Genomic DNA, 15,932 nt, shown 5'->3' with positions numbered 1-15,932 from the left:
AATATACAAATGCGAAGATAGAACTCGCTAAGGGCAAAAAAGAGTCGCTAGGAACAAAGTTCACTGCTTGTATACACAACACCTCGCAAGAAGATATTTAAATGTTCGTCTAAGTCTCCAATAAATCTACGTATTTAGCAAACGTCACTGTATATTATGCGTCAAACAAGACAAATAAACAGGTTGCGGAGTCAGACATAGTAAACTTTGCGCACAGAAAGACAGATGATGTAGGCAAGAACAAACCATGATCGCAGACATCGTGATATGTACTCGGGCCATGCAGGGGTCGCGACAGCACCATACAGGTAGAATAATAGAGGAATAATGCAGAAATCAGTACGAAAATGTGTAATTTAACTGCCTGCACAGCGGTAACAATTATTCTGCACCCAAAATTAAAGGAGGCTGTTGCTTCGTTTCAAAAAAGAAATAAAAGCAGGTAGCCAAAAAGGAAAGAAAAGGACAAACGAAAGCCACAGATTATGCGGCAAGTTCACCTACCCAATATCCGAGCGTGTTTTTGGCAAACGCATCGTGGGCCGGGCTTTCAATGAGCAAGGTCGGTCAAAATTGGTTGTTGACGTAATTTTCGTATTCGCATGATCGATAATTTTGATCATGATGCTAACTGCTAGAATAAACGGCTAAAATTTCTGCAGTTTTAAAAGCTAACGAATTGCGAGCTTATGGACCTGAAGGAATAGAGCTTTTTACTTGCATTGATTTTTGCTGCTTCGCTATCTAAAGGACAAACTTCTCTTGGCGGGGAAGTTGAGCGAAGCGGTCAATGACTTCGGACACGTTGATGCCGACGTCTCTGTGGGTGTATAGAAGCACCAGTCTAACCATGCGTTCCACAGACATTGTAGAGCGCAAGTAGCTGTTTTTTAATAAACTCTTGTTAAAAAATATTCTCTCTGCGCTGGCAGTGGTCTCTGGAAGGGTGACTAGAATCTGGAACAGTTCGTACACATTTACATAGAACCTGCAGTCGCAATGAGAGATGGGCATCTATTCCGGTGCTAAAATCTAAAACACTCCCTCGATGTCGTTGGCATCCTTGCTTAGGTACTTTGCACAAACATTAGGCTGTTCGATTCCGGCGATGTCCGTCGTTTCGTCAGCAAATACGGAGAAGCAGCCTGCTTTTTCAACTAGGCTTTCTTTGATAATTTCGTCACAAATTTCTATAATTTGGTTTTGTGCATCTGGGCTTAAATACGAGGCATTACTGGGGCAACTTTCCAAATGGTTCTTCAGATATGTATCTCCCCAATCAGCTCGCATGCGAAGAAGCGCTTTGAAAATACCTGTATTTTCCGGGGGGGCCTATTATTGAATCCATAGGGCCACTGTACCTGTGTCCAACGAGAGCCAGACCTTGTAGCCCGCAAAAAGAATTTCCTCAATAATAGGCCATTTCCTTCCTCCTGTTTTCTCAAATTTTACTTTGCCTGCCCTGGTCCCAATCGATCACATTGGGCACGCGTCCTGAATATGTTTGGAGAAAATTATCAGCTGCTAGCTCACAGTCACGGTAATATTTAGTATTTTCGTGTGTGTGGAAGATTGCGAGCGCGTGCTTTCATTTCTGGAACGGCTTGGACACGAGGGCTCCAGTGCATGCATGTTGGTCCAAGTTTATAGCAGCATTAACCCCATAAAGTTCCAGAATTGAAAATCTTTTCAAGCACGCCTTTGGAAATGTCAGTGCACCTTTCGCGTCAAAAGTTTATGAGAACTTTACACCCATAAAGTTTCGTAATTGAAATCCATGCGCTCCTTAGATTCCGCGCTCGCTGCGAGATGCCGCAACGCGCCCGCTCGCTATCAAAAAGCCCTTGAAAGTTTGTGCTCGGATGGGGCTCCTTGCGTTACGTGACCCCAGGATCCACGAAATCCACTACAGGTGCCACGAAATCCAGCCCGAGTTCGCAATGTTCGTGCCGAAATGTCTTTCGAGCGTGAAAAAGACATTGTAGACAGAATGCAGAATGATTGAACATAGCTCTCCTACACGAACATATCGCAGCCTATGACACTAGGACACCTGAACAATGGAACATTCTGCACTCAAGAACGAATTATGGTCAACAAATTCTTCGACATACACTTCCGGCTTTACTCAATAACCTCGCCTTACGAGAAATAGACCTTCTGTCCTTATGCAGCCTGCACAACTACTTTCAAACTAATCCTTCACTCTTAAAAATAAACTTAGTAAATAGCTAGTAAATGCACGTTTTTACTAGGTTACTGTGTATTTTACTACCTTCTGTCTAGTTCTGTACTAGCCAGTGGTTAGTAAAGCTACTAAGTGCTACCTTTACTAACCAGAAATGCTTCTTAGTAGTTTTTACTAAGTAACTACTAAGCAACTACTAACTTGTCTGGCCTTGGCCTATTTTGCTGTGATTGTAACAGTCTTATTGCGAAATTGAGATTAACTGTAGTGTTGTTCATTATGTTGGATTAACAGTTATATGCGACGTCGTATCACACATATGTACAGACAGTAGGCTTTAGACATTTGAGCACAAGCTTTGATTATTTAACCAAATACATAGGTGCTCACCGGTGCCACATGTGCTCCCTCAAACTAGGCCTATAGATACTGGTGAAGTTGCTCTTTTAGTAAGTGTTGCGTAGCGCCTTGGTCGTTGTATATATGTTTTCTTGCTTGTCGTTGCTTGTTGGACATATGTAGTATATTCTTACCCGGAGTAGTGCGGCTTCATGTCCTTGACAAATTTACATTACGTATATGCCACCAATTAATGCCGTAATATATAGGACGCGGTTCTTTTCATGTATATTTATTATTTTACTTTTTTATGGTTTTACAATACCATCGACTTCATAGGACAATGCAAGCGGCACTTATAAATCGAATACGTCCCATTGTATTGTTGGTAATTATATTTCAGTTGTGTTAGTAACTGCACTACCGAGGTAGTATTTAGTTACTACTAAGTTAGTGCTTTTTGCTAGCTTCAGCAGGTAGTGAAAAGTACTAACCATCATTTTAATACCTGCATTTACTAAGAAGGTAGTGCTTTTTGGGACTAGTAACGTGTTAGTATTTACTTAGTGAATATGACGACCTTTTTTTTTAAGAGAATTGTTGTTTAATGAGTTTGTTCATATGCAATACTGTACGACTTTTCCTCCCTTTATTTGCTTTAGTTTATGCTTCACTGAATATACTGGTATGTTATGTTTTTTTTCTGTTTTTTTTTTCTGTTTTCTTGTAATAAGACTTTCTTTATGTAATCTATAATGTTCATGTATAAATTCAATATTTCCTTGTTAATGGAGACTACTTGTTTTTCTAATTGTTGAAGTGTATTACTACCTGTCTCGTATACACATTTTTTTTCAATTGACACCTTCCCATCTGTTTACTCACATGTGAGCGCCCGACGCCCTCTGTTGCCTTTGATGGGTTTTTGGGCTGCTCAAGTTGCCTGCGTGCAACTTTTTATCCAGAACCCCACATTCTTTTCATGGGAAGTAAATTATTATTATTATTATTATTATTATTATTATTATTATTATTATTATTATTATTATTATTATTATTATTATTATTATTCCCGGCGTCGCTGGTAGTTTTGGTCGGCGGTGCATGCCGGCACGAAAAAATTTCGGGGCGGGCTGAAGCCCCATCAGCCCCCCCCCTGGCTACGCGCCTGCTTCTGACTACTAACTAGCAATCAATACTTCCGAAGTCTTGTGCTGACGTCGATAGCATTCGATTATGGTGACACAAATAACTTTCGGACTTGTTTTGGTAGACAGCGTGACTACGACGACATTGCGACGACGGGAGCATGGTCAAAACGGCATGACGACCATATTATTTCTCTTTTATTTCGAGGGCTGCTAGAACTTCTTTTGGTCGGAAAAAAACAGACATCATGTAAGGCCAAAGTTGCTTCAAAAATTACTATTATAACAGCAATTTGTGAACGCACTCCACAACTTATCCACTTACGCCTTATCGATGAGGTACGTTAAGTCGCATTCAGATAATTAGGCTTTTCTTAATTACTAAATAAACATACTCATGACTACCGCGAGCAACGACTAACAACGTACATTGATCGCCGTTCGCGTGAAGCCTTCGGCGATATTCAGTCGGAATAGTCAGTATGTGTGGCTGCTTTACGTCATCTTCTGCCAGGCAAGATATGGCGTTCTCAGAAAGGCCTTCACGGTTGCCAACGTAGACACATCGCTCTTGCAGGAGTAGCTGGAAGAAAATAGCCGCTCCTTTTGCGGAATTTTTCTATTCCGTCCTTGTTCTTGACACTGCTGCACCAATTAGCTTACATTTCTAAATATACTACCGGCGTCATTCATCACTCCTGCGACACGCACAGGGCGATGTTGTAACCTACGATCCGCCGAGATGGCAAAGAGGCGGTGGTGTATTTCTGATCGTTTGAACTGGCTGTACGTTGTGTTAAAAACTTAAGAAGCTGGCCACTGCCTCCGTCAAGCTGCTCAGTGCAGTACCTTTAATGTGGCTGATCCTTCTTTGTTATCGAGAAAAATGACGTTGAGTTGAATTGCGAAAGTGCTCGTACGCTGTGCTTTGCGTTGATAAACCCCAGATAATTCATATTCAGAGCACGCCACTACAACCTATCTTATCAGCCATGGGTACTTGAAAACGTTAAAACGCTACAACTTCAGTAATCTCGGTAGTTTGAGACTCCTGCTTGGATACAGTGCATAAGAATTTAGATTCACCAAAGCAATGGCTAATCGCCATCTCATACACGCTTATCATCCCATTGTCTTTGTCACCAACAGAGCGGTACTATTTTTAATTTTGAAGGTGTTAACACCTCTACCTCTTCGGCAGCCAGTAAATTATAACTTCCAGGGTCGTTTCGAAACACATTTTACTCGGTATTCGCAAAACATGTTTACCGCGGTGCGGTATAGACGAAAAAAAGAAGTAATTTCTATAATCTAATATGTACGTTAAATAAATAAATCTTCAAAGCGCCAGTGGCGGCGCCCTACAGGCCACGCCGGTCGATGGCACTTGGCGACGTTTGGGACGCCGTCTCGGCCTCGGCCATCGTCGTCATCGTCGTCGCCGTCGAAGCACAGCGATCGGCCAGCATCACGTGCTTCCACTGGCAGTCGCTTCTCTGAGGATGTGCGTGAGGGCGACCAGCGCTGCCACCACGAACGAGACGACTGCAGACATTTGCGCGAACCACAGGGCAAGACTGCGAAGAACGGGACTGTCGTGAATGCCATGGGAAATAACGACGGCTTTCTGTCACACTGCAGGTCGTCGCCATACAACTCGCAGACAACAATTCCGCACGAAGTACACACACGTACGCACCGCGGTATCTACATTGGTGCTCAGTGCCTCAAGGCCTATAATTACCGAGATACCTAAATATTATGAGAGATTCGCACCCAACATTTCGTCACATGTAAGTGAGCGCGTGTAATTGGCTGGATTATGTATACACGTTCTCTTTACTAGGTGGGCACTATTTTACCCGCAGCAGTTGACTGGTGGCACGAGGTTACGAGTTCGATCTCAGCCGCGGCGGCTGCATTGCGATGGGAGACGAAGTATAGGCTCGTGTTCCGTGCTTTGGGTGCATGTTATGAAACCCTAGGTGGTCAAAATTGTTCCGGAGTCCCCTCCACTACGGCGTGCCTCATAATTAGTTCGTTTATTTGGGTGCGTAATATCCTAGACTTTATTTGAAAACTTTGAAAGTAAGAGCCGGGCGTCTTTTAAGTGGTTGTTATGCTGTTGTTGTTGTGGTCCATCTTAGGTGTTTGCGCTGTAAGTTTAGGTTCAGAATTATGTACCAACTAGGCCCAAATAAAGCTTTACGGAAACAATCATCCGTCTGCCCCGTGTCTTTCGTCCCTTGTGCAATGTTTCGAAAATGAAATTGAAAGAAAGTCCCCAATACCTTGACTACATGGAAACTAGGGAACGTGTTTGGCCGCCGTTTTTGTTTTTTTGTACAAATTGTCAGTTTTCTGACAGCTGCCAAGTGCGGTCGCTGTATTCTTAGATTGTCACCCACTGGACCATCATTAGATAGTTTGCATAGACGTCATCGCGGACGCCATTTTTGGGTATTAGCAGGTCGAGAAGCGGCGTAAGCAAGAAGCATGACAGCACGCCAGGCGCGTCTTGCGTCGAACACCAAAACGATAACAGTGATAAATCGGTGAAAGACAGTCGCCGTCAAAAAGCAAAACCAAGGTAAGTATACCTGGTAGCGAAGCTTCCATAGAAGCCCATACGTTCAAAACATGGCGGTTCATCGGCGGTTCATGGGGCTTAGCTAGAGTGTACTAAAGCCCCTTGATGTTAGAAAGTAGCGACACTCTCCCCCACGCGCGCGCTTTCCTCCTCAATTCTCCTCGGATTTCTCCCCCTCACCGGGCCGGCGCGGCGCTGAACCCTCCAGTGGCTCGCCGCAGCCGCATTAGAATCAATGCGCGCGCTTGTTTATTCGGCCCTTTGAAGCGTTGTATGGGAATTTATCCCTTGTGAAACTGTCATGACGAAAGTACGTTTCCGATAGAACGTCGTGCCATTTTTTTAGGACGCTTCGATAAATACAAGCGGAAGCGCTCCGTGAAATTGAGTACCAAGCAGTGGCTGAGCTGTTTACCTCTACGTCGCCACTTGGGTTGTCCATAACGCGGAGGTGTATTGGGTGCATACAATATAAGCAGCGTAGAGTATAAACGAGAATTTGGTTCACTATCTTCGCTCTTAAAAGGCTCAGAGAAGGTAACCAAGAAGAAATGTGATAGTTTACTTAAAGTGAATTCGCCAAAATGAGTGGGCCAAAAGCCTTTGTACCAATGCCACTGTGCGAAATACGTGCTGTGTTTGCGAAACAGCCAACATAGAACTTTACACACGCGCCTGTATTCCGTCACTATGAAACGACGAGAAATTACATTCCATCACTTCTGGGAGTAACCTAAGTCTCTCTCTCAAAAAAAAAAAGGCTGATTGCTTACACGGAAACTGCTAAGACTGGCACTTGATTATTAACTTACAGACTTCAAGATGTCAAGTTTATCAGAATTGAGGGAGATTATCAGAAGCGCGTGGCTTGTACTTAATGAGCATGCGCGAATAATACATAATACCACTTATCTACCTATATATTGCGGTTCATGCCTTCGCAACATAAAGTACATAAAGAAAAAAAACTGCTCGCAGTATTGAAACTTTGCAAAGATACAATAAGCACGCAATAAGAGTAAAATAGTTCCTTGGCTTCACAAGTATCAGGCGCAAGGATCACACGCACACACACACACACACGCACACACATACATGCACACACATACACGCACACAAGCACGCACATACACAAACACGCACACACACACGCACACAACTACAAAATATGAGTTACAGGCATTAACTCACAAATTACATACATTTGAAAACTAACGCACGCGCGAAAACACAAAAAGCTTTGTCACGGCTCGAAGAGTCAACGAAAATTTCAGCCGACTCACTTAAAAAAAAACCATATGCACAGTTATCGGTGCTCTGTATTAAACTGAACGAAGAGTCCGGCTATGCGAAGAGCATTAAAATCTCCATGCAACTTCATCCACAAATATGAGGAAAGCTGCAACATTCATCTCGCAAAGAATGCGTGCTTAGAAGGGGCGAAATCCCTTCTCCCGATGTTATGGAGACACTGCTTCCGATGCACGACATTCCGTTCACCTCGGGGGATATAAAATAAGGCTTGCCCTTTCTCTGGCCTGCTGCTGCATTGAAACGCGCAGCTGCAAGGCATTTTCACGGAGAACGAATCTCAGATTCCTACGAAAGGATGGAAAAACTTGGGAAACACACGTTCGGAGCGGCAGGGCGACCACCACTTGGACTGCTCATGGCGAGCGGGAGAAACTAAAGGCGCGCGAAAGCAAGTTTCGCGCCGTTTTCGTGACGTCGGGGTCACCTGACGGGGTAGTCTCGAGCGCCGCAGCCATTCAGCGTGGCGGATGCGCTGCCTCCGCGAAAGAGGGGGAGAAAAAGAGGAGGTTGACCGCGCCGGCGAGGGTGTTGCGGCGTAGATCAAAGCATGTCGCTACTTTCTAACATCAAGGGGTTTTAGAGTGTACTCTAGCTTAGCGCCATCTGTGTGAGGAGGGAACAGTTCCGGCGGAAGAAAAAATAATTTGACGTAATATCCGTTAAAAACAGAAGTGACGTCATTTGTTGTGAAAGGTGCGAAATTTGTTTTCGGAGGCCTGCCATTGTAGCTGTATATTCAAATGCCCCGCCATTCGACTTGATGGGCGTTTCGAGTTTTCAGCGCGGAAAGCGATGCAGGAAAAGATCAGCCGTACGGGTGTCGAAATCGCATCGCTGCTCAGAAGATACTTTCCTTGGAGGCCGACGAACGCTTTCAGCGTATAGTCCTTTCGTCGGACGCCAAGCCCGTCGGCCAGCGCTGTCCCACGAAACTGCTTGCGACATCAATGTTATAGAACCTTGCGTTAAACCTTACAGGAATTCCGGGCCTCCCAATGAGTTCGCGGGCGCCAGTCCAACTCGGACAAACTCCGACAGGCAGATAAGCATGGCGGTTTATTACCCCGAGAAAGGCATGTATGATCCTGGCACTACGCACACAAATTTTAAGGAGAGAGTCATCAAACCGGACATTCCCACTTGATGCAAATACGCATTCCCACTTTGGGCGAATACCAAATCCAGGCACTCATTGTCATGCTGCCATCCATACAGTATGGCAAATCCATGGTTGCCACGCTGGCTGAGCAACCATTCTATTGCACCTCCCATTAACACGCGTGCCAGATTGAAGATAGTTTTCATGTCATGTAACGGAGGGAGCTCTCACCACTCTTGTACCTGAACATGGCGTCAACAATGACGTCAGTACACCGCATTATCAGGCGTACACTGTTTTGCCAAGGTCGATCCACATAGGTTGCGAAGCTTCGGGCGAAAAGCGGTTCAGAACGAATTGTCACCGACATCAGCAAGGGTGGTTATGGGAGCAGCGATTGAAACGCGACTGTGTTTGGAGGGAACAAACATTGAGAAAGAAAAAAGCGTTTTTTAATTAAAGCGAAGCACAATTAAATTCATTCAACGAAAATAAAATGCCTAATCAAATTTATATACGCATGGCGAGAAAAGAACAACTCTATTTTACTTGATCATTATCAATAAATACCTTTTTTCGGCGCCCACCGTAAGAGCGCCTACCGATAGCGGCGGGCGTTGACGCCGCTATCACTTGCAATGCAATGTAACTCTTGAAGCGGGCAGTAAGGCGCGCTCGTAAAGTTCACTGTTACAATACGGCCCCAGCCTCGTGTTGCTTTGATTGTCGACGTTTGCCTGAATTTGGTGACGCGAACAGTTTCATTGTTTCTTAACCTGTTCAGTGAAAAGTAGTGAGTTGCGACCGCCAGATAATTGTTTACTTTAGTTCTTTTCGTGGGACAGCGCTGGCCGACGGGCTTGGCGTCCGACGATAGGACTCTACGCTCAAAGCGTTCGTCGGCCTCCAAGGAAAGTATCTTTTGTGCAGCGATGCGATTTCGACACCAGTACGGCTGATATTTTCCTGCATCGCTTTCCGCGCTGAAAACTCGAAACGCCCATCAAGTCGAATGGCGGGGCAATTGAATATACAGCTACAATGGCAGGCCTCCGAAAACAAATTTCTCACCTTTGACAACAAAATGACGTCACTTCTGTTTTTAACGGATATGACGTCAAATTATTTTTTTTCTTCCGCCGGAACTGTTCCCTCCGCACGCAGGTGGCGCTAAGCCCCATGAACCGCCGATGAACCGCCATGTTTTGCACGTATGGGCTTCTATGGAAGCTTCGCTACCAGGCATATTTACCTTGGCCAGACCCCCTTCCCCCCTCCTGGAGAAAGACTTGGATCCGCGCCTGCGTGTAGCATTGCACAGAAGACGACGTGACTGACCAAATGACTTCGCCTTGTGACAGACTTCGGCAAAACTTGTCTGCCAGCTCATGGTTCGCTGCGCGCTCTCTTCTTGTTGCTTTACTTTTCGCTGTGTGCTCCTGCGCTCCGCTAACAAATTGCGCCTAAACTTCCGCATTAGTACGTCAGTGTGACGTCATGAATATCAACTCTAACATTTCGGCCGTTTTGAACCCAGAAGATTATGTTACCAAAACTTCTTTGCACTATGAACATTTTACAGCGTTTGGGTTTGTTTCTATATAATGTACCAGTTCTAGCTTGCCTGCATTGCCTGTTTGTACGCCCACTACTTTCCTGCCAAGAACGGTATGACACTGATAACCGTCAAACTCCGTGACATCACGGGAAGCGTCGCCAACGAGGTGTCGACATCGTCTTTCATATGTTACGTAATTTCCTGGCTTAATCAAGCCTCTCCCCCCCCCCCCCCCTAGCAGTAAGAGTGAGCAATTTTGAATTCCGGAAACGTAATTTTCTGACGCATCTTAGCATCCCTCTTTATGGCCCCTCTTTCAAACCTATTTACGAGCGGGGTGTGTATTATTACCGCGATACGTGGTAGTTGCGCTCACCAATGCTGGCGCTTCCTCCGCGCCTTCTGAGGATCGAGAAAGGGCGCCTGGAGCGTCGGGAAGGCCACGGAAACGTCCGAGTCGCAGAACACCGCCTGCGCCTGTGGTCCTACGTCTTCACTGTCGGCTCGAGTCGTCCGTGGCAGCACGCTGCACGGAAGGCGACGACGATGGACAGTGAGGCCCAGACCACGTCGCACCAGAAGGATAGAGCACCAGGCGTGTCCTGGAGCTGGCATAGCCTCGTCCTCTCTTCGGCACCAGAAAGTGATGCGATCAGCGCCAGGAAACTGGACCGTGACGTTTTTCTGTGAGATATACAAACGCTGGAATTGATCTGGTAGGTTGCTTACTCATAGATACTATTCATAAACGTTGGTTTTCCTAATCGTCCCCGTGCTGCAGTAGAGTGATGTAAAAACATGAGCAACACGTGCATTGGCTCACGCGTTTGTCCATGGCATATTGCGCAGCTAAAGACAGCGTCATATACCTTTCAACTTTCACTAAGCAGTTGCGGCCCGCCGAGTATAGGCTTAGTGGATTTGGTGTTACGTCCACAACCCACATTATACTCAGGCATCAACTAAACGAAAACCGCCTCTGCTCCATATGCCAGGACTGCCTCAATACAAAGCATCAGCTATAGCTACGGGCTTGCTCCGCATGTTTGCCTCGCTCTGCGGGATATGCTTGCTGCCCTCGTAACTGAACCCCGTTCCTGGATTGAATGGATCACTCACTGAAAGCTTGCAATAAACATGGTGGAGCCTTCTGGTTACATTTCACGAGAAGAACTCGGAACTCCACCGCTATGTAGACTCTGAACCTGGCGCAAAAAAAAAGGAATATCGCAGTTTCACCGGAAAAGAAAAACTGCGATAGAAAATTAGTACACAGCTATACGAACTAAGAATAGTACTGTTATCGGCAAATTATAAAGCACGGTGTCATGCTTCCACGGTAAACGTGAACACGTCTCGCTCCATGACCGCGGAAACTCGCTGTCAAAACGCTGGAGTGAGGAGGCACGGCAGCAGCAGTGAGCGAATGTTGTTTCCAAGAACAATGACGTGCCGGCAGAAATTCCGAAGCAATAAAGAGCCGGCCGAAATTCGTTTCAGAAATTCTCCCGGTTGCCGGGAGAATACACTGTCATCAAGATACGGTGGCCGCGCGGCCGCCGCAACGTCAGCAGTAGCCGCCGGAGTAGACTGAGCCACGTTTATTAAGAGACTTGGCCACCTCGCAATCTTTCCAATTCCTTACACATTTCGAAGAAACTCTACCAAAGACTTCGGAATAGAAATTCTCGCACCTGAACACACGCCACTTATAAAGCAATCAAGGCGACTATCATTGTCGGGCAAACAACCCTAAATATCGCAGGTGTCCATAGAGTGCAAGGTTCTAACGATATGGGTTTTACAGCCTGGGAGTTCCTGCGCAGTCCTTCTAAAATATGTCGGATCGCTTGCTGATATTATGATTTACATGCTCTTTGGGCTAAGGTTAACTTCTCTGGCCTGCCACTCTGCGCTTTCCCCAAAGCTCGCGAAGTAGCTGATAATACGCAGAAGAAATGGTACATAGCACCTAACCCTATTCTTTTTAATCTCCTCTGTACGTTTACTTTTCTCATCGCATATGAGAACTGAACAATGTAGTGTACGCCAGTACCACTAGATGGCAGCACTGCATCCTCGGCTATGTAAGCGTTCAATAAACGCGGTCGGGCACTTGCCAGGCCGGAGAGTTACCTGCTGTGTCACTCGCCCGCTCGACATGGTGTCAGAAGTGGGATCGCGTCTCGGCTGATCTCGTACTTGCGGCTTCGACACACAAGCTCTGGCCCCGCCACTCTCCGTCGAGGAAGTCAACTTTCCTTCGCCATGGCTGCCGGTGCAGGCTCTACCGGAACGCTCGCTGCTTCGTCGGCCGCTGCGTCTCTACATGGCATCGCCCAGCTGCGTCCACCACCGGCGTTTGACTTTGACAACCCCAGCTCCTGGCCCACATGGCTGCTGCAGTACGAGGACTACTCGTTCGCCACTGGACTTTACGCCGCTCCGACGGAGGTCCAGGTGCGCTCTATGCTCTACTGCATGGGCGCACAAGCCAGGGTGGTCCTCGCGTCCACCACGCTGGGAGACGCGGACCTGAAGGACGTCGTCGCCGTAAAGAAGGCGTTCAACGACCACTTCGTCCACCCGACGAATGAGCTGTACAAGTCAGCTCGCTTTCACCGCCGTACGCAGCAGCCGGGTGAGTCGGCCGACGCATTCTACTCTGCGCTTCGGACGATGGTCAAGCGTTGCAACTATTCCTCGCCCGACATTGAAGAGCGTCTTTTCCGAGACCGTTTTCTCGTGGGCTTGCTTGACCGCAAGCTCTCGGACCAGCTTTGTCGGAACCCGAGATTGACGTTGCATGAAGCGCTCACGCACGTTCGCCAGCACGAAGATGCCGATAACGAACGCAAGGCTTGTGACTCGGCTGATTCATCGACGCTCGCCATCGACGCCGCTCGCGTTCGCACCAACGTCGCTCGCGTTTGCAAGGAAAAGCCAGCGTCAGCGTCTCCTGATAGGACAATGCAGCAGCTGTGCCCATTCTGCGGACGCACATCGCATCCTCGCGCCGACTGTCCGGCTCGCAGAGCGTTCTGCAATTTTTGCCGCAAAAGTGGCCACTGCGAGAACGTGTGCCTTAAGAAGAAACGCGGCAGCAGGAACCGCACACCGAAGCCTTCTGTCAGCTCCATCGAGCTACATGTAGCTGCGGGAGAGCGTCCGAACGCAAAGTTCGTCGAAGTACTCGTCGATGGGTGTCCACTTTCCTTCAAGGTGGACTCTGGCGCCGAAGTTTCTATCGTACCCAGCACGTTCGCTGGCGTCCCCTCGAAGCTTCAAGACCCCAAAAGCGAATTGAAAGGCCCTGGCAACAACATTCTACCGGTCTTAGGCACTTACGTTGCTACCTTGTCATGGTACGGCAAGTTCACCAAGCAGCTACTCTACGTCCTGGCAACCAAGACGGTCCCGCTGCTGGGCTTCCCGGCAATCCAGGCCTTGGGCGTCTGCACGTTTGTGGACCAAGTCTCGGGGACTCCACAGCCCTCGGGCGACTGGCGTCTCGATCCCAGCTTCTTCCGAGGACTTGAGACACTGGTGTCAAACTGCCCCATGTGTGCCGAAACCAGGGTGCAGCGCTCGGAACCTATGCTGCCGTCAGCCACTCCAACTCGGCCCTGGGAAGAGGTGGGCGGCGATCTGTTTCATTTGAACGGCCAGGATTACGTCCTTCTGGTGGATTACCGGTCACGCTTCCCCGAGGTCATCAGCCTGCGCTCGACGTCAGCACCTGCCGTGATCAACGTCATCAAGAGCGTCTTCGCGCGCCACGGGATCCCAAGACTGGTGCGCAGCGATAATGGCCCTCAGTTTGCTGCAAGAGATTTCTCCGCCTTCGCCGATTCCTGTGGTTTCCGCCACGTCACTAGCAGCCCCCATTTTCCACAGTCAAACGGGGAGGTGGAACGGATGGGGAGGACGGTTAAGGACCTCCTGCGGAAGGCGGATGATCCATACCTTGCGCTCCTGGCATACCGCGACACCCCTGGGGTAAACGGAGTGAGCCCTGCTCAGCTGCTCATGGGCAGACGCCTACAGACCCGGGTACCGAAGGCGTCGCATCAGCTGGAGCCTACCTGGCCGCCGTCGGTCCCATTCACTCGGCGTGATCAAGATAACCGCAGGCGCCAAGCATCTGACTTCAACAGAAGACACGTGGCTCATGAACTGCGGCCTCTTCAGGCAGGCGAGCAGGTCTGGGTACGGGACGTCAACTCCCCCGCGATCGTCATGGGGCCAGCACAACGCCCTCGCTCCTACGTGGTGGAGACTTCCACAGGTGTACTCCAGCGCAACCGGATGCACCTAGTACCAACGACGGGAGGTCCTGTGGAAGGGACTACCAGTACGCCTGGAACTCCCGCGGCGGAGCAGTCCGCCATGTCCACAACAAGGCCTGGAGCTGGTCAAGCAGCTCAAGACTAGGAGACCGCATCGCCTCGAGAAAGCACCTCGATGCACTGCAGATGCAACCCTGCGGTTCTCCTACGCCACGCGTCTCTAGGTTCGGCAGACAGATACGCACGCCGAGAAGGCTCGACCTATGAACGTTTTGTGCCGTACCAAGAGTTCCTGTTTTGTGGTTCTTATTTAACAGAAGGGAGGATGTAGTGTACGCCAGTACCACTAGATGGCAGCTCTGCATCCTCGGCTATATAAGCGTTCAATAAACGCGGTCAGGCACTTGCCCGCCCGGAGAGTTACATGCTGTGTCGCTCGCCCACTCGACAAACAAAACCTAGGGCAATCGTAGCGTTACGTTAGCATCGCAAAACTGGATCGCCTGAAAAGTCCGAGAGATACCGCGACTCCGCGAATGCAGCTCAACATAGATCTGTCGATGCTTCGCAAGCTACGCTTACTTCATGAGCAGTGTGAGAAACTATGCTGGTCGCCGGCATTCGCGTCGACCCGAAAGGAAAGGTCGCGTACAGAAGACAAGAAGACGTCGTATTACCGTGGCGGAGTCGGTCGTTCCAAATGCGGGCCTGGCACGAGGTGCACGAGATTTGCAACGCTCGTGTCACTTCTTCTTTGCCAGAAGGGGGGGGGGGGATTATCCGCATCCGTCCGCCATCCCCCCGCCCTATAACACTTGCGTTGCTTTAGGGCCATAAATCTCGCGATTCAATCGATGAAAAGCCTCTCGTTAGTTTTGGCAATCCCAAAAAGGGATGGGATGCGTAGACCATTCAAATTGTACTACTGCTGGACGATACAAAACAGCTAACATTTTAGGATGATCCCGCGCACCCATGTCGTCTTTTCTCTCTCTCTCTCTCTCTCTATATATATATATATATATACATGCTGTAATTGGAGACGTCAGCGCCTTTAAGTCGCAGCAGTTACTCCTTGTCGTATGGCAAAAAAATGCTATCGCGAAATTTGTACCAAAATGAGGCAGAATAATCAGTCAGCATTAACGCAGAGCTCCTGTACCTGCAGCACAAGGGTGCAGAACCAACACATCTTCTTGGAGGAGCCGCTCCCTCCGCGGTCAACAGAGACGACGTGACCCGGTGGGCTAGACGCACAACCTCACAGCAATAAATAAATATATATATAGAGAGAGAAAATAGAAAAAAAACAGGTGGTACGCAGAACAACCGAAGAATTACTTTTAAAAGGAGTTGATAATGATGATAATAATACTGATGATCTCAGAGATTAGCCGACAAACGGGC

At 48.0% G+C, this 15,932-nt stretch overlaps 1 protein-coding gene across 1 annotated transcript; it reads right to left on the bottom strand.

Moving 5' to 3' along the window:
• Positions 1-4,926: 4,926 nt before the first annotated feature.
• Positions 4,927-15,226, bottom strand: LOC125941856 (uncharacterized). Its single transcript, XM_049659718.1, has 3 exons — positions 15,203-15,226; positions 10,613-10,920; positions 4,927-5,252 (listed from the first exon to the last, which is right to left on the bottom strand). Exons 2-3 carry the CDS (start codon positions 10,849-10,851, stop codon positions 5,144-5,146), a joined length of 348 nt encoding a protein of 115 aa, XP_049515675.1. The 5' UTR covers positions 10,852-10,920; positions 15,203-15,226; the 3' UTR covers positions 4,927-5,143.
• Between the last annotated feature and the right edge of the window lie 706 nt (positions 15,227-15,932).

Source organism: Dermacentor silvarum, unplaced genomic scaffold, assembly GCF_013339745.2.
Source record: "Dermacentor silvarum isolate Dsil-2018 unplaced genomic scaffold, BIME_Dsil_1.4 Seq479, whole genome shotgun sequence".
NCBI lineage: Eukaryota > Metazoa > Arthropoda > Arachnida > Ixodida > Ixodidae > Dermacentor > Dermacentor silvarum.
The sequence above is the reverse complement of the archived record's forward strand: the minus strand, read 5'-3'. Positions and strand labels throughout refer to the sequence as shown.